We start from the raw sequence: 22,376 nt of genomic DNA on the forward strand, positions 1-22,376 counted from the left end.
GAAGAATTCAAAATAAAGATGAGCTCACATCACAAAATGGGTTCTAGGTCTCTTAACCGTCCATGTAAGTGGGTCGCACAATGCATGAAAGGCTGAAAATCACCCATTCGTGCATGCACGAACGGTTAGGTATTACTCATGCGCGTGAGAGAGCGACAATTTTTAGCACTACTATCTTTGATTGTTTGGTTTCAATTTCTTTTGGATACATAAGAGGGCCGAATGCCCTAAATCAGTATAGATAAGAGAGAATGTCTTTGGGCCTAACTAAGCCCAAGAAATCACCAGCTAGTAGGGATTGCCATTCTATAGTGAGGGCTTATATATGACCTTTAGGTGATGTCCTATTTCACAACCGTTTGGATCAAATTAGTTAGCTTGATCTAACGATTAATAAATAAGACCTCATCTATGGACTATATATAATACCCTCACTATAGAATTCTTGGCCATTCAAATTATGTATATGTATAAGAAAGAATTTGGACTACATTGGATTTGATGAGTCCATTTGAAATCCATGCATTGCTTCTTTTTCTTCTCACAAATTTGTGGCGTTAATCATCAAATCAAGCAATTTAACCATGCATTGGGGGTTTTTTTTTCCAAATTTTTAATTTATATAATCTCTCTATCCAACGGACGTTGTGCTTATTTTGACAACTCTTCGCAATTTAACAAATATTAAAAGGCTCATCAATTTATTTCCCTTTCCTCCTGGGGAAGAAACAGAGACATAATACAACACACACCGGTAGGACGCCAAACAAACCCACCTATAATAAAAGAAAGGGTCAAAAAATAAAACCATATGCAACCCTGTGCAGGAGAAAAATGGACATTTAGTCATACAAAAGCACTTCCATCCCTACTTTTCGAAGCTACTGTTACAATTTGGTGATTCAGAAGACACAACATCGTGGCATTGCTCATTTTACAAGCTCACCTAATAATTTGTCAAAGGGAGGGTTGAAATTTGAATAACATTTGCCAGGATAAACTGTACAGTCACTGGGCAAACATTTCTATATTGCAGCTTTTGCCATTTTCTTTTACTCCATTCTTAAGCATAAAGAGGGGAAGCAGAGGGCCGAGGATAAGCGACAGTATTTCTTGACTCGTTAGCTGCCTTGTTAGCATCTGCTGCTGCACGCTTTGCTTTGATAGCATCATCTGCACTTCGTCTGCGCATCCTCTGCCCATTGCTTGCATTGCCTTGACCGCTTCCATTGTCTTGCAGTTGTTCCAGTGCTGTTACAACCTCATCCATGTTTGGCCTGAGCTTGGATTCTGTGGATAGGCACCGTGACGCAAGGCTAGCTGCCTTATAAGCTCCATCCATTGAATACTGACCTTCTAGACGGTTATCTATGATGCGAAAGATCTTACGCTTGTTTGCCAGGAAGGGTTTAGCCCACTCAACTAGATTATGTTCCCGGATGGTCGATTCTTGTCAACTGCTCTCCGGCCAGATAACATCTCCAATAAAACGACTCCAAAACTATAAATATCGCTCTTGGCAGTTAGATGACCTTCAGTTAGTGAAAGATGGAATCATTAAGAGATACAGGCGTCAATTTTAGCATATGGAAATGAAGAATAATGAATCAAAGAACATGGCAAAGATTCTAAGTTGAATGGTCAAAAGCAACTGGAAAAAGATGACGAAAACAGATGACTAAAGATTCCCAATCAGTTTTGGACTATAAATTAATATAAAATTTACAATACCTGTGGCTAGATATTCTGGTGCTGCATATCCATAGGTCCCCATCACCCTAGTAGAGACATGGCTTTTATCACCTGTTGGCCCATCCTTGGCCAAACCAAAATCGGAAAGTTTTGCATTGTAGTTCTGGAATTATATCACACATGAAGGAAATACTCAGGGAAGCTCTCAGTGAAGTCAAAAGATCTCCAGAATCCATTGAATAAAAATGTAATCATAACATTGTATTGAACACCTTCAGTAGTCACATACCGAATCAAGCAGGATATTTGACGTCTTGAAGTCTCGGTATATCACTTTTGTTTCAGAACTATGAAGAAAAGCAAGCCCCTTTGCAGCACCAAGGGCAACTTTCATCCGGAGGTTCCAAGACAGAGGTTGAAAATAAGAGCCCCCTGGTACAGTAGCGGTTTAAATTTTCAATACATAAATAATTCAAACCATCTTGTTTCAAAGGTATCCAGAGCTTTCACTGAAAGAACTTACTCCTGAACAAATGATTTTCCAAGCTGCCTCGAGGCATGAATTCATACACCAAAAGCCGGTGTTCATCCTCCAAGCAAAAGCCAATTAGTTTCACGAGATTAGGATGATGGAATTGTCCAAGATAATTCACTTCTGCCTATAAACCCAAATAAAAGCACACAATAAGTCAATCTTGAACAGAAAAGGAGTAAACATTTATCTTCAAATTGCTAAACTCAAAAGATTTTCTAGTAGGCACTTAAGAGCACCAACGCCCATAAGATAATTTGTTGAAACTCAAAGCATCCATGCCTAGGTTGTTGTAAGCTAACTCTACCTTAAGTGAATGTTTAAGAGGTTCTGCTTAAAAGCATAAGATCAAAGAATCAAGTATGACGATGCGCATCAAATAATCAGGAGAAAATAACTCACCAACCACTCTCTGTGACCCTGAAAACTTTCTTGGTTAAGCCGTTTCACAGCCAAAACTATACCAGTCCCAGGCTTTGCAGCAGTAAATGAGTTTTCATCAATCCACCCCTTAAAAACTGAACCAAAGCCACCTTCTCCTAACACACTATCAGGACGGAAATTCCTGGTGGCCATTTTGAGGTCGTTAAAACTAAAGCTCTTCAAATTGGAAGACTGCAAGATCTCTCCCTCACTCCGAGGAGTTGGAGGCGCTGAAAATGATGAGACCTTGCTGCTTGTGCTGAGATTCCCATCAGTGCTGACGATTTTTGAATTCACACCTGCACATGTAAATGTGAAGTGTAAATCAATTTACAGTCACCACCAAGGTATGAATAAGATTGCCCATTCACGCTTAACTCAATCCTTTGCACCATATTTGCTAAAAAAAATAGTGAGAAGTTAAAGGAATTCTAACTTCCCCTCTCTTTGTCTGGCTGTATTTTATTAAAGTTTGGTTGCAACTTGAAGTAAACCAAAGAGACTCTTTAAGAGCATAGTAAACATGGGAAAATAAATACCATTCGAGGTAATCTAATTTCCAAAACAGGGTCGGAATCAAAATGAGGTTAGTGTTCCCAGGAAACCACACCCACCAAGTAAATCAACAACTTCCAGCTGAGCACCCTATAATTAGATAAAACTCCCAACACACAGCTCAACCACAATTTGCCCTCGCACCAGAGAGAGAGAGAGAGAGAGAGAGAGAGAGAGAGAGAGAGTAAAATTTAAACCATAAAATTTCCTAAGATCAACTTACACTAATGGTTGGAGCTACACAAACAAAAAAGTACAGCCACATGGGTTATAATTAGAAGCCTTGAAGTCTATATACCTGTATTACAAGGGCTCTCAGCTTTGATTCGCGCGCTTAAACAGACCCCCATGAACACCAACCCTAGAAAACCAACCGCCTTTTCTGAATTCTCTGCCTGCAGATCAGAGATTGCATCAGCGGACTACACTTGAAATGAACTTCAAAATTGAACAGTGAAACCAGACAGATCTAGAGTAAAAGCAGAAACTTTTCAATGGAAACCAAACAAAAAAATAAGTTGGGTATCATCCACAAAAGATAAACTTCCCAAATTTGATTGGTTTTTTTAACTGTAACTTAAATTTAGTTTTCTTTAAACGAAAAAAAAAACCATACTTTCTAAATCTAAACAGAAAATAAACACAAACATAAAGGAAATCCGAAAACCAACCTCTTTTCTTCCAAAACTAAAATCTAATCACAGAGAGACAAAGAAAGAGTGAGATGGGTTTATGCTTTTAGCGTTGGTCGAATGGCCACGATGCTCAAAGAAAGAACTTTCCCAGCGGAGAGCAAGTTGACTAAGCTTTTTTTCGTTTGAGTTTGATGCTTAAAATGGAGAGAGGGTTGGCTGAGAAGGAAGGTGGGTAGTACTGCATTAATGGCGGGCTGGTCCCGCTCTTCAGCTCAACGTTTTGTACTAGTATCTCTCTGGTTTTTGGTTTCGCTCTCTCTCTATCTCTCTCGCTCTACATTCATTCGGTGAAGTCAGACAGCAGATAAGCCTTCTCGCTATCTGCTACCTTTCTTAGCCGTTGGATTTGGTTTCCAAAGAGCCCAATCTTCTATGCATGAGATGAGTGATGGCTTGGCTAGCTTTAGGCTTTTTAGCAGCTCTGGACTCTGCAATTACATTTAGCCATTCAAGTTTTTGTTTACTTTTCTTTCTCTAATTTAGATTCAATCCAGCCTTCTTTGCACACGTAGGAATTAACGGATATCTTATCCCGTAAAAATACACAATCATTAGAACATTACCTTATTACATCTTACACATCAACTGATACCGCATAATAAATAAGATTTCGTATTGAAAATAAATGAAATACTATAACATTAATTAACGTTTGAAGATTAATTACTTAGTTCAAGTGGGCAACACATACCATTACTTGTTAAATCAATATAGGGTCCTACGTAGGATATACAAGTTGGGTTTATGTTTATTTAATTATGTTTGGTCTCTATCCATTAAAAGTGATGATTACAGTTGCTTTTTTATACTGAAATATCCATGGATATAACGTTTTTCTAACAATAGTTAGTTAGTAACTAACTTAAATTAAGGAAAGGCTCCAAGGGAACATTTTAAAGTCATTGCATGGAAAATTTGCAAGAACCTTTTTTATATATATATATATATAAGAAAAACATAGATTTTTCTAACTATCTTCAAAATTTGCACTTAAAAAAAGGATAGTACTTCCATGCTTACTCATAAAGAGAAACTACTCGTTACCCTCTATTGTGGCTCAATCACAAAGTAACAAATGCCCTCTCTTTCTTAGTTGTTCAAATAATTCTTTCTTCTTTTTTTCACTTTTATTGAACACCTAGTTTTTTACCAAAACTAAAACTAAAACTAAAAACAAAATTCCCATTTTTTTTTGTTTCAACTTTGATTTTTCTCAACCATTTAAAAATAAAATAAAATATCCTTCCTTAGTCAAAACTTTAAGTCTTTGTGGCCCCTTTCCAACTCTAACTTTAATAATCCATTTACAACCAAAGTTTCCACATACAACAATTGGAGACATAGTTTCTTCATGAAGGTTTTTCCAATACTGGATCATGTTACCAAGGGGAAAAAAAAATATTTCTGTTTTGATCAAAAAACAGAAAGGAAACATGTCACTTTGTGTTTAAGTCACAATAGAAAGTAAGGAGGGAAGTTTTGTCCTAAAAGAATTTATGATTACTTCTATAGAGTGCAATAGTAACTCTGATTATCTGAACAAAGTTTTTCTTATAATAAGTGGTTAGTGATTAATTTAACACATGATGAGGAAATCACTGTAAATCTTATGCCACAACTTTTTAAAGTATGAGCCCATGCCATACGTTGGTTCTTGGAATCATGTAATCTCTCTCTCTCTCTCTCTCTCTCTCACATGTACATGGTTTTCTAATCATCAGCCTTGTGGTTCTAATTACCCCATCTAATCTAACCGGGAAAAAGTGGATGCTCTTTGCTAATTGTGGAAAGTTCTCCTGTGAACATTGCCCTCACTCATTGGATCTCTTGTGATAATTGTGAGACACACCGTGCATGATCAAAAGTTAAAAAACATCTACCTCGCTTACCAAAACACAAAACAAAAACCACACAAGACACAAAACAGAACCAACTTTGATTGGAATAATCACACACGAGAATGTGATCCAATCAAGCAAACAGTACATAACTTGGCTGTAAAGTGCTGGAGATCATCATAATTGCGTGACTCCATTTTTTTTTCCTTTTCTTTTGCTAATTCAAATCTGAAATTTTATGGCACCAGAGGCATGCAGCTCCCAACCATACATGTACTTATGTACCATGAGGTAGGGGGGAAAAATGTTGTTGTATTCTAAGCTTTATTGGTTTTTCTTCACCCACATGAAAATCTTGGAGGGCGACTCTGGCGAGCAATCCTCTTGACCACTCATAATAAAAAACCTTCAGTACGGCATCCATATGTGTTTGATGCATACACATTAGCCAACCCACATAAGGCTAATTAAGTATGGGCATGTTTTCACACTGCACAAATTTGTGGACAAGTTTTAAGAACGTAAATTATACAAAAGCGAGCCGAATAGGAATAGTATCTATTAAGAATATAACCTTATATAAATAGCAATTTGGCCTACGAGGCAAAAACAAAATGCATGATTCGTCGTGTGACTGTGTATATATCTCTTTCATCACATAGTTGGTTTGATGACTTATTGATAAAAAGTTGTTACTTTAAAAGAATTTAGCATGTGTACATGGATGGCCGCTGACATTGATGTCGTTAGAAAGCAAGAAATTCCAAGTTGGTGGCAAAAACTGCCAAATTTGAGGTCGGAAGAGCCCTTGCCCTCCTTTTTCTCTTCCCGACTTGGAGACCAAACATCCCGTGAGGCAGAGACACGTACCAAACCAATTTTGCAATTTTAGGTTGCTCCAAAATTGAACTTTTCCGTGGCCAAATATGGCGTCATTCCATTTGTAGTAAACGTAATCATAATCCCGATTTGAAGTCCCGATTTCTCTGATCAAATCACAGCCGTTGGTTATGCATACTTTTTTCACACTTGTCATCATGATTTTGCTTTTATCGCATTCACATGCTACATGCCCAGCAAATCTTAGCTGTGATCGTCCCACCACATCGTTCGGATTTCGCACAAAAAGTCTTGAATTGGGACCCACCGGAGGCATGTTTGCCAAGTGGCAAACATAACACCGCGAATATGGAGCATGGCCCAGAAGCCGGCTGGCGGGAGGGAGGGAGCCAGCCGTGTATAAGCCTTGAGAGCCGAGCCACCCGTGTCTGAAACGGTGTCGAAAAATTTAGGCCTTTTTTGGTTTAAAAAAAAAAAAAACTAAATTTAGGTTTTGCGTGCCAAATTAGAAGAGTAATAAGAAAGCATATCCGAGGTTGGAAAAGTATTAAGTTATGAAAATTATTTGGAGGTAAAAAAAAATGAGTTCTATAAAATGAGTGTGTTAAAGTAAGCACCCTAAATTAATAGAGATGAATGAAAATGATACATTATATAATAACGAATATTTATTATACACATGTTATAGTCAGGGTAGTTCATTCTCTAAACCATCGTTTAACGATCATATTTGAAAAAAGAAATCAATCAAATTGAAGATCATTAATTAAATGAACAATTCATCATGAGGATTTTAATTCTTACTAAAGCCGACACATATGGATTTATAAATGATCTCCAATTTAATTGATTTTTTATAAAAATAAATCTAAATAATCTCCAATATGACATGTGTATGATAAAAACCCGTTAATCAAAACACGGTGAATGATGCGTTACACCCAAGTGGTGCTCTTCACCATTATCATAATGTACCGTAATAATGTTAAGAATGTGAAGTTGTCAAAGTTGGTGCCAATTTTGTAAACTCGTAAACGAGATTGACGGGTTCAAGGGTCAGATTCCGTACATTCTCATAGCATTATTTTAAGTGGGCATGTATATGAAATTGTATTTGTTCAAGGAGGATCTAAAGTGTGCCTTAGTTTTTTGTGTACGAGCTAATTAAACTATTATTTATGCTTCAATAAACCTAGTACCCACCATTAGCTAAACTAAATACGATCATGCTTCATAAAAGGTGTTACCCACTAACCCCTTTCTTTTTTAATTCTAAATCATTGTCTTGTTATAGTTTCCAACTTGCCATCACTAATAATAGTTGTTTAATTTTTTTCTTCTTCTAAGAACATCTTAAGTTACAAGATTATGGTCAACGGGGTCTAGCTCAGTGAAAAAAGATATTGACGTGCAAACCAAAAGTCTTAGATTCAAAATCAAGTAACATCTTAATTGTGTATGTGTGTGTTAAAAATCCATTTCTTGTGGTTTAAGTTATCTCTTGTACTAAAAAAAAATGTTACAAGATTACGCAGGCAGTTATGTCATTACTTGTTAACCCAAAAAAGGAGGTAACTATGTTGACTGTGTCGAAAGTTACTGCAAGTTATCAAAACATGTTACAAACTGCTCCTTGACTTTTTCTGTGAGGGAGAGTTTTGTGGAAAAAGGACTGCGGGGCTTTTCCTTTGTTGCTTGGTTGTTAAAACAAATAAGCAAAAAGAGACTAATCTGAGCTTAGTGATTGTTATCTTTTGCTTACACCCAGGGCACAGCTTTAGTGATTAGCCAACAAAGAAGTTGCTACATGGGGATCTACCAAACTAGTGGAACAAACAAACACTTTCAATTCCATGTGCTTTCCTTTTAGTACCTTTTGTTGGTCTAAGCAGATAGGGGTTGGTGGTGGTGCTAAGATATTGACTTTAGCATGATAATCAACATATAAACAGGATAATCATATAAGACTTACGACATAAAAGTCTTCAATAATGTATTGTATATGTAAATTACAGTACACAAATACATAAACCTATATTCTTGTAAATAATTACGATAAACAGCCTATTTGACGGTTTATTAAATGGCAACATCAGTCGTGCATGCAGCATACGTTTGATGTGTAATGCAATTAATGAGAGTGTTGAATGGTGCTGCATTATATTCATAGACGCAACTGTTGTTATCACAACTCATAATATTTTGAACAATAATAGTCAGTCTATGCTATTTTGCAGTGTTGCAAAAGTCATTATTCATGCGACCGGCAATGAGCCACGACCTTTGATAGTTTTGCTTGAAACGAATCTTTTTGAGACCTTAGTAAATGGTGTACTGGTCGATCTTATCTCTAAATGAATTATTATAAAAGAAATGACCACAGGTCAACCCACATAATGCACCATTAGGTCAATGGCATTGACATGAAGCACAGAGATTGAATTGAATCAAATAAATTTGTAATCCATTTAATAAGTGCATTTTGATGAAAAACTATGGTTCATTGGTTGTCAGAAAAATGTTGATACGCCTACTTTGTTTGATAATTGGTCCAGTGTGATTGGACCAACATATAGCACACTGGTCTAATATAAGTCATGCCTAATCATGCTTCTATTAAATTTTTTTTCTTTCAAAAAAAAGAAAAAGAAAAGAGTTCAGTGTAGACTCTAGAGTAGACTTCAATCTGGAAAGGGGATTTTTTTTTTTAAAAAAAATAAAATAAATAAGGCATAAAAGTTTTATCTAACCCAAAAAAATAAAAAGAAAAAGAAAGCTCACCTGGAAATGTAGGAATATTGTGTTGGTCAAAGATAATCTTGAAAATGAAAGTAGAGTATGATTGTCGAGCATCAAACCCTTACTTTAATACTTTGTATGGCAGCCTAAGTTTTTTAAATTTTCTTTTGGGTGGCATACTGGCAACAGTATATTTATATGCATATATGGCTCAACAAGCTATATACAAATCAAGAAATATGCTAGGTATGGTTGCCCACAAACACTTCAGCGTGAATGACCTTCAGCTGTTGATGCAAGTACAGATTCCATTACATCAACTGTTGAACGTCATCCATCATATGAGATTTCTCTGGTACTAGACTTCGGATAGCAGTAACAGAGCAGTAACAGAACAATTCCATTTGACACTTGCTATTTCCAACCCAAAAATGAGAAACAGAAAGAAAGGTGTCTGGATGCGATGTGCATGACACTTGCCTCCCATACCTCTGCTGAAATAGCCATGCCTCATGGAGTGGCCAACCATGCCGATGAGGTAGAAGACAAGGGTTTTTTAATTTCTGACAAAAGAGGCGGAAAAGAATGCCTTCTACACTTTCAGCACCCACTAATTGAGGGTGCAAAAATATTAATAATTTTTTTAGATAAAAATAAACGAGAGACGAAAGTGGTTGAAGATTTGAAGAAAAAGGCGAAAAAGAAAAGTGGGAGAAACAAGAAAGAATTGAATTTAAAATTTATATCAAATATGACTCTCTTTAGACCTCAGCCAGGAACCAAACAACCACTTGACTTATCAGAAGGAGAAAAAGAGAAAATAAGAGAAACCCCACTTGACTTATCAAATTCACAATCATATTTCCACTTAATTGAAAGTAAACTCAGTACCAAGGAATTCTTACTTATTACATCGAGAATGTGCTGGGCAACACAACTACAAGGATTTTTTTGGCAAGTAATAATACAGTACAAGTCTTTTTTGACAAGTATTAACAACAGAAGTTTATAACTCGAGTTTGGCAACAAGCTAGATGGACATTCTCTGACCTCAATCATTCTTCTTCACTGTAGCTGACTTGATGATGTCGATGAACTCCGGCTAATCAAAGAAAATGAGCATAAAAGAATCAGTGACCGAAGTTGAAGAGAAACCAGACAGATAACTGAGACAAGCCAGAAAGAAGAATATTCATTTATCACCTTAAGGGAAGCTCCGCCAACTAAAAATCCATCCACATCTGGCTGTGTTGCCAATTCCTTGCAGTTTGCTCCATTTACAGAACCTAAAGGCGATACATGTGATTAAAACATAAGTTTACACAACCAGGGTATCATGTAAGATGATTCTCTCCTCTCTATGATTGGTATTATAATGTTCAATTGGAACTAGATTATGTTCCGTATTCCATATTCATGTAGAACTAAAGACAGAAGTATAAGCACTCAACTCAGAATCGGAAAGGATGCATCTTTAGTGAATCTCAGACCAATAGTTGATGCAACTCAACTAACAAAAGGTTGGTTCTGGTTTGAGCTTGGATTAAATATTTTGTTTTTTTGGAGACCAATATATTTCAGATTCCAACTAATCGGTTGACTCAACTTAGACAACCAGACTACTGGCAGAAGCCACTGCAATAGCAAACCACCCCACCCCCACATGCATGCTATGTTTCTCACTCATAACAAGATAAGTCATGAAGGCTTAACACTTGGCTTAACACTTGCACATAACTTGCTTTGTTTGATGATTAGTCCGTAAATTTATGCTCTGTCCAAATCAAAGAAATATAGGACACATATGGTATTCATGACTAAAAGTTGAAGTGTACCTCCATAAATAATTCTGGTTGATGCAGCGACTTCAGCACCAACATTGTCATGAAGCCATTTTCTCAACTCAAAATGGACCTGTTAATAAAACCTCTTTAACTAACTTGACATAGTAACAAGGAAACTAACAACTACTCATGAGAAATGAGACTGTTCATACAAAAACTTAATGAAATATAGAAGAAGGCCACACGCATGAAACACAACTGTTTCACTGAGCTGCGTAGTGGAGACAAGGTTACAAATGCTATCACACATGAGTAAACTCATAACGTAAAATGTTCATTTGTTCCCCAGTAGAAAATATTCCATTATTCATTTGTTCCTCAATAAAAAAATATTGAAAAGTACAGAGAAGACAATATACAAATTAAGCTCTACTATCATAGACATCACAATAAGAAAGTGAGCAACTGTAAAAGAAGTCATGAAAATGTTCCCCACTACATTTACATTACCTGATCAAACAAAAGATAACTTTCATTGAAACAATAAAACATTTAACTTTTAAGAATAAGATATAACAATGCTTCACCCATCCCACACTTACTTCCTGAGCCTGAGCAGGGCTTGCAACCTTCCCAGTCCCAATTGCCCAAACTGGTTCATACGCCAAAACAATGTTCTCCCAGCTCGATACTTTTTCTGAAAGAAAAGAAAGGGCTAGTCAGCTGGTACACATCCCAATCAGGAAAATAATGAAAAAGGAAAAGTCTGGAGAATCCTGCAAACTTTAAAACCAGGCAGAAATATAATCTGGAGATCCTAGAACCAAATCAGTACAATAGGAATGCCTTGGCACACCCCAAAAAAGAAACAAAAAATAAAATATAATACGACGAAGAACATAGGGTACCAAATAATGAACATGTTGCTTTGTCAGTGGCAAAGAAGTACCTGCGATTGCTTTTGTTTGTGCAGCAACAACAGCCACTGTCGATCCTGATTCTCGTTGCTCAAGAGTCTCCCCGACACAAGCAATAACTTTTAAGCCTTGAGAAAGTGCATAAGCAACCTTGTCGCCACAAACTGCATGGACAAAGAGAACCGCAAGAACAATAATTGATTGTGTCAAGATAGTCAACCAAAGAAAGTGAAGAAATAAAGATCAAACTGGATCGCTTGTTACCTCATTGGACTCATTTAGAATAAGTCTTCTTTCAGAATGACCGAGAATGACCCATGGAATGCCCAAATTCACCAGCATCTCCGCACTGAGCAAACAAGAAACTGGTCATTTTGTAAACAATTACTTGTTCTCCAAACTTCATGCCTAGCAGTTTAACAATAGACAGGATTGTTGATAATTAGATACAAACATACCTAACCTCTCCGGTAAAAGCACCACCTTTGCGAACCCAACAATTCTGTGCCGCAACATGGAAATCAGACCGCAACAAACTCTTCACAAAAGCAAGAAACACAAATGGAGGGCTCACAACAACCTCTGCAGTAAAAGGAAAGCACAACTAAATCAAACATTGAAATATTTGCACAAAAATATGAGCTTTACAAAAATTATAAAACAATAAAGCTACCTCTTGTTAAGAAAGTACCAATTACTTCATGTGAAGAACTGTAAATGACTAAAACAACAAGTTGAGCAAAAACTGAAGTCTAAATGCTTACCCACAATATCTTCTGAAGGGACTTCAGCTTCATTCAATGTGGTAACAATCTTCTTCACCTCTGCAGTCGTTCCATTCTGCAACAAAAGAAACCCAAAAATCACAACTCAATCTGATACTCATCAACTCCAAAGCCACTGTTCTTCAGACAATTCACACAAACTTAGTACTGGGAATTTCCAATACTAATGGGCTGGTCTGCTGTCAATAATCAAATATGAATTGAAATATCTTTACAAACGCGACATCGATCAAAACCCACCAAAACAAATCAACGTTGTAGGAATCATAAAATAACAGGGACATACGCATTTCCAGTTGCCACCGACGAAGAATTTTCTGCCCATCTTCTCTTTAACTTGATTAACAGCTCAAATTGAAAATCAAGGCTCTTGCTTTTTATTTTATTTTATATATTTGTAGTTCCACTGTTCTAGACTGTGCCTGTGCCGGTACAAGAAGATGCATCGTGCACTTAGGAATCGGGTCGGGTTGAGCCTATCCAGTATCAGCCCAGTCCATAATATTCTGATTTTGTACAATACGGGCCAGCCCATTGTATGTTTTCTTGGGTTGGGATTCATGGTCTATTTAGTCAAACCTTGCCTTTATTTGGGGTTTAAAAGTCAAAGCCGTGGATCACAAGCAAACAACTGTTTTTCGCTATATAATCATTGTGACCTAATAAGTAGTTTCCTATTCAAATTTTTTGTTTCCCCTTCTAATTTCCTATCGGATTCTACTATTTAAGTCTTGACTTACTCTCTTTTGAATCACTCCCAATCCGAGCTCTAAGTCTTGATTTTTTTTTTTAGTCTCCAACATGTTTTCACTGCGATCACGAATCTGCAACCAGAGGAAGTTATAGTAAACTAAATATGAATATTGATGATCTTCCTCAGCATCTGTTGGTTGAAATCCTTTGTCGACTTCCTTACAGTAAAATCATTTTTCAGTGCAAGTGTGTGTCCAGACATTGGCTTGCTCTAATCTCAGATCCTTACTTTGTCCTCCACTTTGTATCTCTGCAAAAATGCCCAACTGATGATGTATTGGTTGAAAGAGACGCTGATATGGATGCGATATTATTCTATTCCAAAACCAATAATATGATATATGGACGGTATCTGATTTGGGAATATTTTGTCATGGCTGCGCTTCTGACCAAGTGCAAATCATGCAATTTATCTCTCAGTTTCCTTCCTTGTTTTTATCACACAAATAGAGCCACGCATGTTAGGGACATATAATGACTTAATCTTGTGCTCAACCACTTTCGAACGAGATTACTACATTTGCAATCCATACACCAGGCAATGGATTGCTCTTCCTCCCACTCCTCAAGTTCATAAGGGGATTCACGTGCAACCATCCCTACTATAACCATGAGGAACTCGTCGATAATCGAACAAGTTCTAATAACATCAAGCTTAATGCTGAGTATAGGTACAGGGTCGTGCGATCAAGAGAATTGCTTGGAGTTCACAATGGAAATCTACTCTTCTGAGACTGGTGAATGGAGAGAGTCACTTATATCGAGCTCTTGAGAATTTAATTTTACTTTATGTGCTTGTACTGCAGGCATTACTTACAATGGAATGTTGTACTGGTTGTGTTATGGTGGCATTCTTATTGGGGTGGATCCGTTCAACAACACAAACAACAATATTTCAACCGGTGCTACTACTGGTGACATTGTCGTCAACAATGAATTATGTCGTTTCGTTCAATTTCATAAGCCCGAATACAACATTATAAAAGTTTTGAGTGCCTAGGTGTGTGCCAGGGGCGTCTGCGGATGTGCCATTATGAAATGGAGGATCCTTACGAAAGTGGCATTTTGTGTGTTTGGGAGTTGAAATAAGTCGAAGAAGAAGATGATCAGAAGGCGGATGGAATTGCTGGCAGATTGATGAAATGGTGTTTGATAAAAAAGCTTAACTTGAACGAAATGGTTGCGAAAAATCCAGACATTGCTAAATGGCAGGCAAAGGCAGGAGGGTGGTGCGAATAGGGTGCGGGCTTTTGACCCAAACGACGAGGATATTTTGTATGTAAATTTCAGTGGAGATATTGTAGCATGCAACTTTCGTACAAGAACTTCGTTCACGAGAGAGAATCAGGCCAACAGTTGTAATTGGTGGTGAGTTCCATCATTGGGCAAATGCCTTCCCGCTTTCTCTCAAACGTTGGCCTACACCACTTCCTAATTGAACTACACTCATTATTTCCAATCCAAGTGCAATTGTCGACAATTTTTTTGGGCTTAAAATGAGTAATTGTAGTCTTCTCTGCTTAGTGATATGTGCTTTGTTTGATAATTGGGGCAGTGTGATTGGATCTACATATAGCACATTGGTCTACCTAATCATGTGTGCATTCTCTACTTTTGTAACTTATATTATATTGTGTTTATTTATTGAAAACTATTAAAGATTTAGCATAAAGGCTCAATCTCGACTCACTCAGCCATATATAAAGGATAAAGAGATCGAATGACAACCCTACCCGTTTGGTTCACGGAATGGATTTGAGGGGAAATCACTTCCCATGTCATTTTCCCAAGGAATGGGAATGAAAGATTCCTTTCCCACGTTTGGTAATGTCGGGAAAGTAACCAAGAGATTTCACTTTGTTTCCTTTCCCATGTTTGTTTTGAGTATGAATGGAAAACAAAGTTTGTATAATTTTCCAATTATACCCATATTAAATCAAATAAAAAAAGAATGCATTTAATGATACATTGTAATTCTAAATTGTTCATAAGGACAAAATAGTCATGAAAATTGTGCATTGAATGTTGGCTTATTTTCCTAAACTTTCTCGTGAGAAGGGAAAACAAAACTCAAGTTAATAGGAGGCTTCACTTTCCCCCCTACTTTCCCATGTGCCAGGTAACAATTTTTCATGCCTAGACTTACCAAACATGGGAAAGCAATTGAATTCCCATTCCCAAAGTCTCCTTTCCCATGAACCAAACGAGGCTTACAAGTAACAATGTTGGAATCCACCAACAAATTGGAATCCACTAGAGAAATTGAGTAAACCTAAAAAATATTAATTGAAAATAAGATGATAAACTGCCAAATACAACACCATGAGTTTTGCCTTAAATAAAAAACAAAGAAACCCTAAAACCGTAGGAAACCTAGGTTCTAGAATATTCATAAACTTAACTAACAAGAAAATAATAAAAATCATAGCTAAAATCATATTAGGAAAATTAATATCATAATAAATAACTTATTCTTCAAAATATAAAATTAAATATAAAATTAAATACAAATCTTGACAGACAAATAATTGCTTCAAACTTCCTCAATCAATTAGAAAATCCCAACAATATGCCTTTCTTCTTTCCTAAGGGTGCATTTGCTCACCACCTTAACTCTAGAGTTGACACATGTCCATGGGTTTAACTATGGTTTATTTTTTATTTTTTATTTATTTGATAACATTATTATGAGAGAGAAACAATACTTCAATAAGATTTTTCCTGATTTACCCTTATTAACCTAGCAAACTTTCCACTTTTCTAAATTAATTAACAACTACCCAAATAAACTTTCCACTTTTCACGGCTCATAGATGCTTTTCATGCACTTTTTTCATGTGAGCACAACCCCAATACCTTAAGACCCACGTTGCTAACCCCATTGCCAATTATGAGACCATGTTTCGAGAAAAAAACTTTTTCAAAAATGCGTTTATGCTTTCACTTCTTTGTGTTGTTGTCATACCTAGAAAAAAATTTAACATGAATTAATCATATTTCACAAAATAAAAACTTAAAAGAATAGGATTTCTATGTTTTTATACCTGCACAAAAGTGGTCTCGCCCATAAACTTGTGCCCATTTCTCATGCAATGCGTATATTCTTTCTAGCCAACTATTTCCTCTCAATCCATAATCATCAAGTAAAGCTTCCCAACTTGATTCAAATTCTTCAACAATCTCTGGATCATATACACAACTTTTAAAATTATGAGCCGTGAAAAGTGAAAAGTTTATTTGGGTAGTTGTTAATTAATTTAGAAAAGTGGAAAGTTTGCAAGGTTAATAAGGGTAAATCAGGAAAAATCTTATTGAAATATTGTTTCTCTCTCATAATAATGTTATCAAATAAATAAAAAATAAAAAAGTAACCATAGTTAAACCCATGGACATGTGTGAGGGGTGGTGAGGGTACACCTAGAGTTAAGGTGATGAGCAAAAATGCACCCCTTTCCTAGCACCATAATTGACATTTAATTGGAATTTTCCTTTATTGCTCGATTTCCTTCCAACTTTGAGCTACTCTATTTTAATTACTTTGGAGTTCAATCCGGAAAGGGGATTTGGAATAAAAGGCATAGAAGAAGAGTCATAAAAAGTTTAATCTAACCCAAAAAAAGAAAGCTCACCCGCAGAAGGAATATTATGTTGGTTAAAGATGATCTTGAAAATGATGAGAGTAGGGTTTGATTGTCGAGCATCAGACCCTTTAATATTAATATTTTGTATGGTAGCCTATATTTTTTTAATTTTCTTTTGAGTGGCATACTGGCAACCACAGTATGAAAAATTGATATTTATGCGGGCATAGGGGGATTTGAATCCCTCTCAATTCCGAAACCTATAGCCACTTTAACCACCACGCTGGCATTCACTTTGTGATAATAAGCTATAGAATATGTATTTATATTTTATAATACATGCAAGCTGTTTCTCAAAATAGAAATTAACATAATTACTTATTGTTTTATATTGTTGATCAGTTACTTAATTACTTAATATAATTTAAGGTTTTTTAGGTTTTAGACATAAAAAATTTCACTAAAAAGCCAAAGCTTTAATCAACAAATCAAAGACATGCAAATGTATTGGATTCCTTAGAAATCTAAAAATAAATAAGGGCATTTTTGTCCATTTTTGCTTCTTTTAAAATTTTTCTCTCTCCTTTTACTTTTTCTAAAATGTCCTTATAATTTATTTCTTTTCTATTTAATCCATTTAATGTTATTGATTATTTTATTATTCATTATAAGTACTTACATTACTAAATTCCCTTTCAAATTGTTGCTTAATTACTTAAATCTCTATAATTATTTTCTTTGTTTACTACTTAATTCTTCCTTTGATAAATTTATTTATGTTCTTAGTTAATTTTCAGTCTTCACTATTATTTTTTAAGTATGGTAAAGTGCCTAATTTTCATGAAAAGTCAAGTTGGTTTAATTATTTTTCAATTTTTGATAAATAATAAATATAAAACGTGTACCATATCCAATGAATAATGTGAAATAAGGTTACACATGTATTTTACCATGCAATTTATAAAGTGTAAAATATTGTACTAAAAAATTATAAATAAATTACTATGAGGGTGTTTAATTCTCTTCATTAATTACTACATATTTTCTAAGTTACAGAATTTGTTAGCTCGCAATATAATCAACTTAAATCACTCAAACCACTATGCAATGCATTTCCTTCCAATTTTTTGTGTCAAAATAATAGATGATTGACTAAATAAACTTCTTCTAAAGTTTCATTAAAAATTTCCATGTATTTATCACAATTTCCGTGGTTTTTATCCAATTTTTATTAATATCGATATTTTCCCGATATTTCCATCGATATTTCCGTGTTTTTGAACCACCGATATTTCCGAAACTATCGATATTTAAGACCTTGCTGGCAACAGTATATTATTACATTATGGCTCAACAAGCTACATCTAAATGAAGAAATATGCTAGGTATAGTTGCCCATGAACCTGGGCGTGAATGACTGTCAACTATTAATATGCAAGTGCAGTTTCTACTACATCAATCGTTGAATGTCATCCGCGTTCTGGCGATGACTATTCCAATCACTTCTCATAGCTCAAAGAAGTATATAAATGTTGCATATTAAATCCAACTTTGTTTCCAACGGCGGACATTCTTCTTCACTACTGTAGCTGACTTGATGAACTCCGGCTAATCAAAGAAAAATGAGCATAAAAGAATCAGTGACCGAAGTTGAAGGGAAACTAGACAGGTAACTGAGATAAGGTAGAAAGAAAAAAAGACCATTTATCACCTTATAGAAGAATGAAAGGCGCATGAAATAACTATTTAACTGAGCTTAGGAAAGGAGACAATGTTATAGCGGTCACTTTCTCAATTGTAAGATTGCTCTATGCATATACCTTTACTATAAATTTCAAATTTAAGCACAAGTGTCACACATCTCTTCTAAAGAGGAAGTCCCAAGTTCGAATTCACTTTCCTACAAGTCGTAACTATTCAGAAAAAAATAACTGCACAAGACCCAGGCTACAGCTTACTCACAAGAACAAACAAGATAACTTTCATTGAAACAAGAAACCATATAAGACATAACAATACAATGCTTCACCCATCCCACACTTCCTGAGTCTGAGCAGGGCTTGCAACCTTCCGAGTTCCAATTGCCCAAATTGGTTCCTAAGTCAAAACAATGTTCTCCCAGCTTGATACTCATTCTGAAAGAAAAGAAAGGGTTAGTCAGGAGTCAGCTAGTACACATACCAATCAGGAAAAAGCGAAAAAGGAAAATTCAGACAATGTAAATCCTTCAAACTTTAAACCCAGACAGAAGTATAAAGCTTGAAGGATTTACATTGTCTAGTTTGACACTGACAAGGAAAATTCAGACAATGTAAATCCTTCAAATCATCACAAAACGAATACCTGGGCACATCACCAAAAAATAAAAAATAAACTACTACTAAAACAAAGAACATATGAGAATCTTGCTTTGTCAGTGTCAAACAAGTACTTGCGATTGCTTTTGTTTGTGCAGCAACAACAGCCACTGTCGATCCTGATTCTCGTTGCTCAAGAGTCTCCCCAACACAAGCAATAACTTTTAAGCCTTGAGAAAGTGCATAAGCAACCTTGTCACCAACAAACTGCGTGGACTCATTTAGAATAAGTCTTCTTTCAGAATGACCAACAATGACCCACGGAATGCCCAAATTTACCAGCATCTCCGCACTGAGCAAACAAGAAACTGGTCATTTTGTGAACAATTACTCGTTCGCTAAACTTCATGCCTAGCAGTTTAATACAAACATACCTAACCTCTCCGTAAAAGCACCACCTTTGCGAACCCAACAGTTCTGTGCCGCAACATGGAAATCAGACCGCAATAAACTTTTCACAAAAGCAAGAAACCCAAATGGAGGGCTCTCAACAACCTCTGCAATAAAAGGAAAGCACAACTAAATCAAACATTGAAATACTTGCACAACACCATGAGCTTAAAAAACAACAATATATAGTATACAACTAAAAAAGCTATCCCTTGTTAAGAAAGTACAATTACTTTATGTGAAGAAATGTAAATGATTACAAGAACAAATTAAAGTCTAAAACTTACCCACAATATCTTCTGAAGGGACTTCAGCTTCATTCAAAGTGGTGACAATCTTCTTCACCTCTGCAGTTGTTCCATTCTGCAACAAAAGAAAAAAGGAAAAAAAAAACCAAAAATTACAGCTTAATCACAGAATCAAATCCAACAGTAGGAATCATAAAATAACAGACATACGCATTTCCAGTTGCCACTGACGAAGAATTTTCTGCCCATCTTCTCTTTAACCGTGATTAATAGCTAAAATTGAAAATCAGAGCTCTTGGTTTTTTTTTTTGGGGACTGACAAATTAATTTTTCTTTTTGGTCAATCGACTGATAAGGCACTTACATTATATATTTGTTGTACGATTGTGACAATCCATTAGTTTTTTATTATAAAAATAATTTTGATGAAGAAAAGAAGGCTGCAGGAGGAGCCTTTTTTGTTATTCTTATCATTAGGCATGCCTATGTGTGTCTATTCCACTTCCCTAGGCCTCTTCACTTCCCTAGGCATGTCTCTCTGTGTCTATTCCACTTCCGTAGACAACCACCACTCATTCTCATTGGACCAAGTCTTCAAGTCACATGAGTTTTTCCTCGTGAAGTGGGGTTCTTTCTAGGGCGGCAACCATTCCCTATAAATAGAGAAAACTTCATTCACAAAGACACAACACTGAACTCAAAAACAAACCTACCCAACATGCTGCCAAAGCATTCCTTGAAAATTTTCATGTATTTTTCTTAGGCCTTTCAAGTAGTGATATCACCAATCTTTGTTCTTCGAAGATCATGTGCATCATCCAATTTTATCCGCTCATTTAGTATATCACCCCAGTTCTTGTTTCTCTAGCAAGATTCTTGGACCACCATTTTGACCACCATAACTCTGTGAGAGCACCACCATGACTCTATGAGAGCCTCCTAATTTATTCGCCGAATTTGTTTTTGTTATGATTAACACCCAGAAGGTCTCGTTCCTGAGGTAGGAGAACCTATGGCCGTGATTTGTTCTTTCTTCAGCCACAATTGCTTCGAAGAAGTCTAGATCTAAGCGCACCACTCACCATCCACATCACCGTATCACTCACTTGCATGACCATCTGTACTCAGTGACTCAGTGTAAAAATTTTGGCAAATAGAAAAATAATTGTGATACTTCGCTCACAAGCACAAAGTATATTAAGACAGGTTAGAAGCTTTCTTCATCCGTATTAATAGCCACACACTTTGAATTCATATTAAAAATATTTATTTTTTCTGTGAGAATCACAGAAGTTGACCTTGAGATTAAGTTTGCTGGAAAGAAATTGAAAAGCCTTGTTATGTAATTGAAAGAGAAAATCTAAGATACAAGGGTACAATTTCAACAACAAAATATACAAGGGTACAAGATCAGTCTGAGTAAAAGCTAGAAGGCAAGCACCAACAAAAGAAATCAATTACATCCCAACTTAAGGAGTTAACTCAGATCAGGAGATGAACACTGCATTAATCTGAAAATAGTCTGTTTCTAAGCTATACACCCTCTGATTACAAGTTATCATTTTCAACATGACTTCTTCTAATCCAATCGAGAACTTGCTTCTTGGACCGAAACTGGTGTCCTTCCGGGCTTATATACAGCTGCAAGAGAAGTTAAGGCATGACCAATGTTAGTTTTGGTCCATTTATGAAAGCAATTACATATATTGATTATAAAATATCAGAAGAGTACTAGTACTTGTTTCATTACCTTGTCAATCATATTCTTAGTCCTACCACGTTTGCGTTTTGTGGCAATGAACTTCCACGTAGAAGGCAACCAGTCAGGCCATTCAACCTCGATTGGTCTCGAACCAGAGTTTCTAAATCTTCCCCGATGGCGTTTCGGTCTTGGTTGATCTTGATCTGCCACAACTGGTGGCTGATGTTGATCAACCACAGTTGATGGTTGATGTTCATCAGTCACAGGTGGTGGTTGATCTTGATCCGTTGCGGATGGTGGTTGATCTTGATAAAAAGCCACCGCCATTAGTTGGTCGTCTCGTTCCTCAGGCAATGAATTTAGGTCAAAGCGACCAACTACAATTTGAGCTTCTATTGGCTGCGGTATAGCTTGTTGAGTTGATTGAGCTCGGTTGGGAGATGACACGCCACTGCACACTGGAGTTCAGCAAGTCCAAACATCATAGTCAATAAGATCATCATCATCATCATCCTTCATTTTCTTACAAGAGCTTTATACGGACT

The 22,376-nt window shown here is 36.1% G+C and overlaps 3 protein-coding genes and 1 pseudogene across 3 annotated transcripts; 1 reads left to right on the forward strand and 3 right to left on the reverse strand.

Annotated features, from left to right (window-relative positions):
- Window positions 1-757: 757 nt before the first annotated feature.
- PK1B (protein kinase 1B) lies at window positions 758-4,225 on the reverse strand. The gene is given in 8 exon segments (XM_008225415.3): window positions 758-1,437; window positions 1,440-1,532; window positions 1,732-1,855; window positions 1,982-2,124; window positions 2,216-2,351; window positions 2,627-2,946; window positions 3,501-3,597; window positions 3,874-4,225. Coding segments are annotated over 7 exon segments (1,242 nt in total). The 5' UTR covers window positions 3,553-3,597; window positions 3,874-4,225; the 3' UTR covers window positions 758-1,063.
- Window positions 4,226-10,150: 5,925 nt separating this feature from the next.
- LOC103323408 (triosephosphate isomerase, cytosolic) lies at window positions 10,151-13,214 on the reverse strand. The gene is made up of 9 exons (XM_089055012.1): window positions 13,087-13,214; window positions 12,780-12,855; window positions 12,474-12,597; window positions 12,265-12,364; window positions 12,048-12,165; window positions 11,701-11,795; window positions 11,150-11,228; window positions 10,518-10,600; window positions 10,151-10,416 (listed from the first exon to the last, which is right to left on the reverse strand). Exons 1-9 carry the CDS (start codon window positions 13,123-13,125, stop codon window positions 10,366-10,368), a joined length of 765 nt encoding a protein of 254 aa, XP_088911138.1. The 5' UTR covers window positions 13,126-13,214; the 3' UTR covers window positions 10,151-10,365.
- A 442-nt stretch (window positions 13,215-13,656) lies between these two features.
- LOC148921440 (uncharacterized) lies at window positions 13,657-14,992 on the forward strand (annotated as a pseudogene).
- Window positions 14,993-19,766: 4,774 nt separating this feature from the next.
- LOC103324118 (triosephosphate isomerase, cytosolic-like) lies at window positions 19,767-20,440 on the reverse strand. The gene is made up of 4 exons (XM_089048833.1): window positions 20,340-20,440; window positions 20,169-20,244; window positions 19,866-19,988; window positions 19,767-19,783 (listed from the first exon to the last, which is right to left on the reverse strand). The coding sequence occupies exons 1-4, from the start codon at window positions 20,376-20,378 to the stop codon at window positions 19,767-19,769; spliced, it is 255 nt and encodes an 84-aa protein (XP_088904959.1). The 5' UTR covers window positions 20,379-20,440.
- Between the last annotated feature and the right edge of the window lie 1,936 nt (window positions 20,441-22,376).

Source organism: Prunus mume, linkage group LG1 (assembly GCF_029339155.1).
Source record: "Prunus mume cultivar Tortuosa linkage group LG1, ASM2933915v1, whole genome shotgun sequence".
In the NCBI taxonomy this organism is placed as follows: domain Eukaryota; kingdom Viridiplantae; phylum Streptophyta; class Magnoliopsida; order Rosales; family Rosaceae; genus Prunus; species Prunus mume.

Excerpts from the sequence above, each read along its gene's own strand:
- LOC103323408 (XM_089055012.1), bottom strand. The coding sequence starts at position 13,125 with ATGGGCAGAAAATTCTTCGTCGGTGGCAACTGGAAATGC. Across the intron at positions 12,365-12,473 it reads GCTTTTACCGGAGAGGTTAG|TGCGGAGATGCTGGTGAATT; the intron begins GTATGTTTGTAT and ends TTGTTTGCTCAG. Across the intron at positions 11,229-11,700 it reads GCCCTGCTCAGGCTCAGGAA|GTCCATTTTGAGTTGAGAAA; the intron begins GTAAGTGTGGGA and ends TTTTATTAACAG.
- LOC103324118 (XM_089048833.1), bottom strand. The coding sequence starts at position 20,378 with ATGGGCAGAAAATTCTTCGTCAGTGGCAACTGGAAATGC. Across the intron at positions 20,245-20,339 it reads TCAGTGGCAACTGGAAATGC|AATGGAACAACTGCAGAGGT; the intron begins GTATGTCTGTTA and ends CTTTTGTTGCAG. Across the intron at positions 19,989-20,168 it reads CCCTTCAGAAGATATTGTGG|AGGTTGTTGAGAGCCCTCCA; the intron begins GTAAGTTTTAGA and ends CTTTTATTGCAG.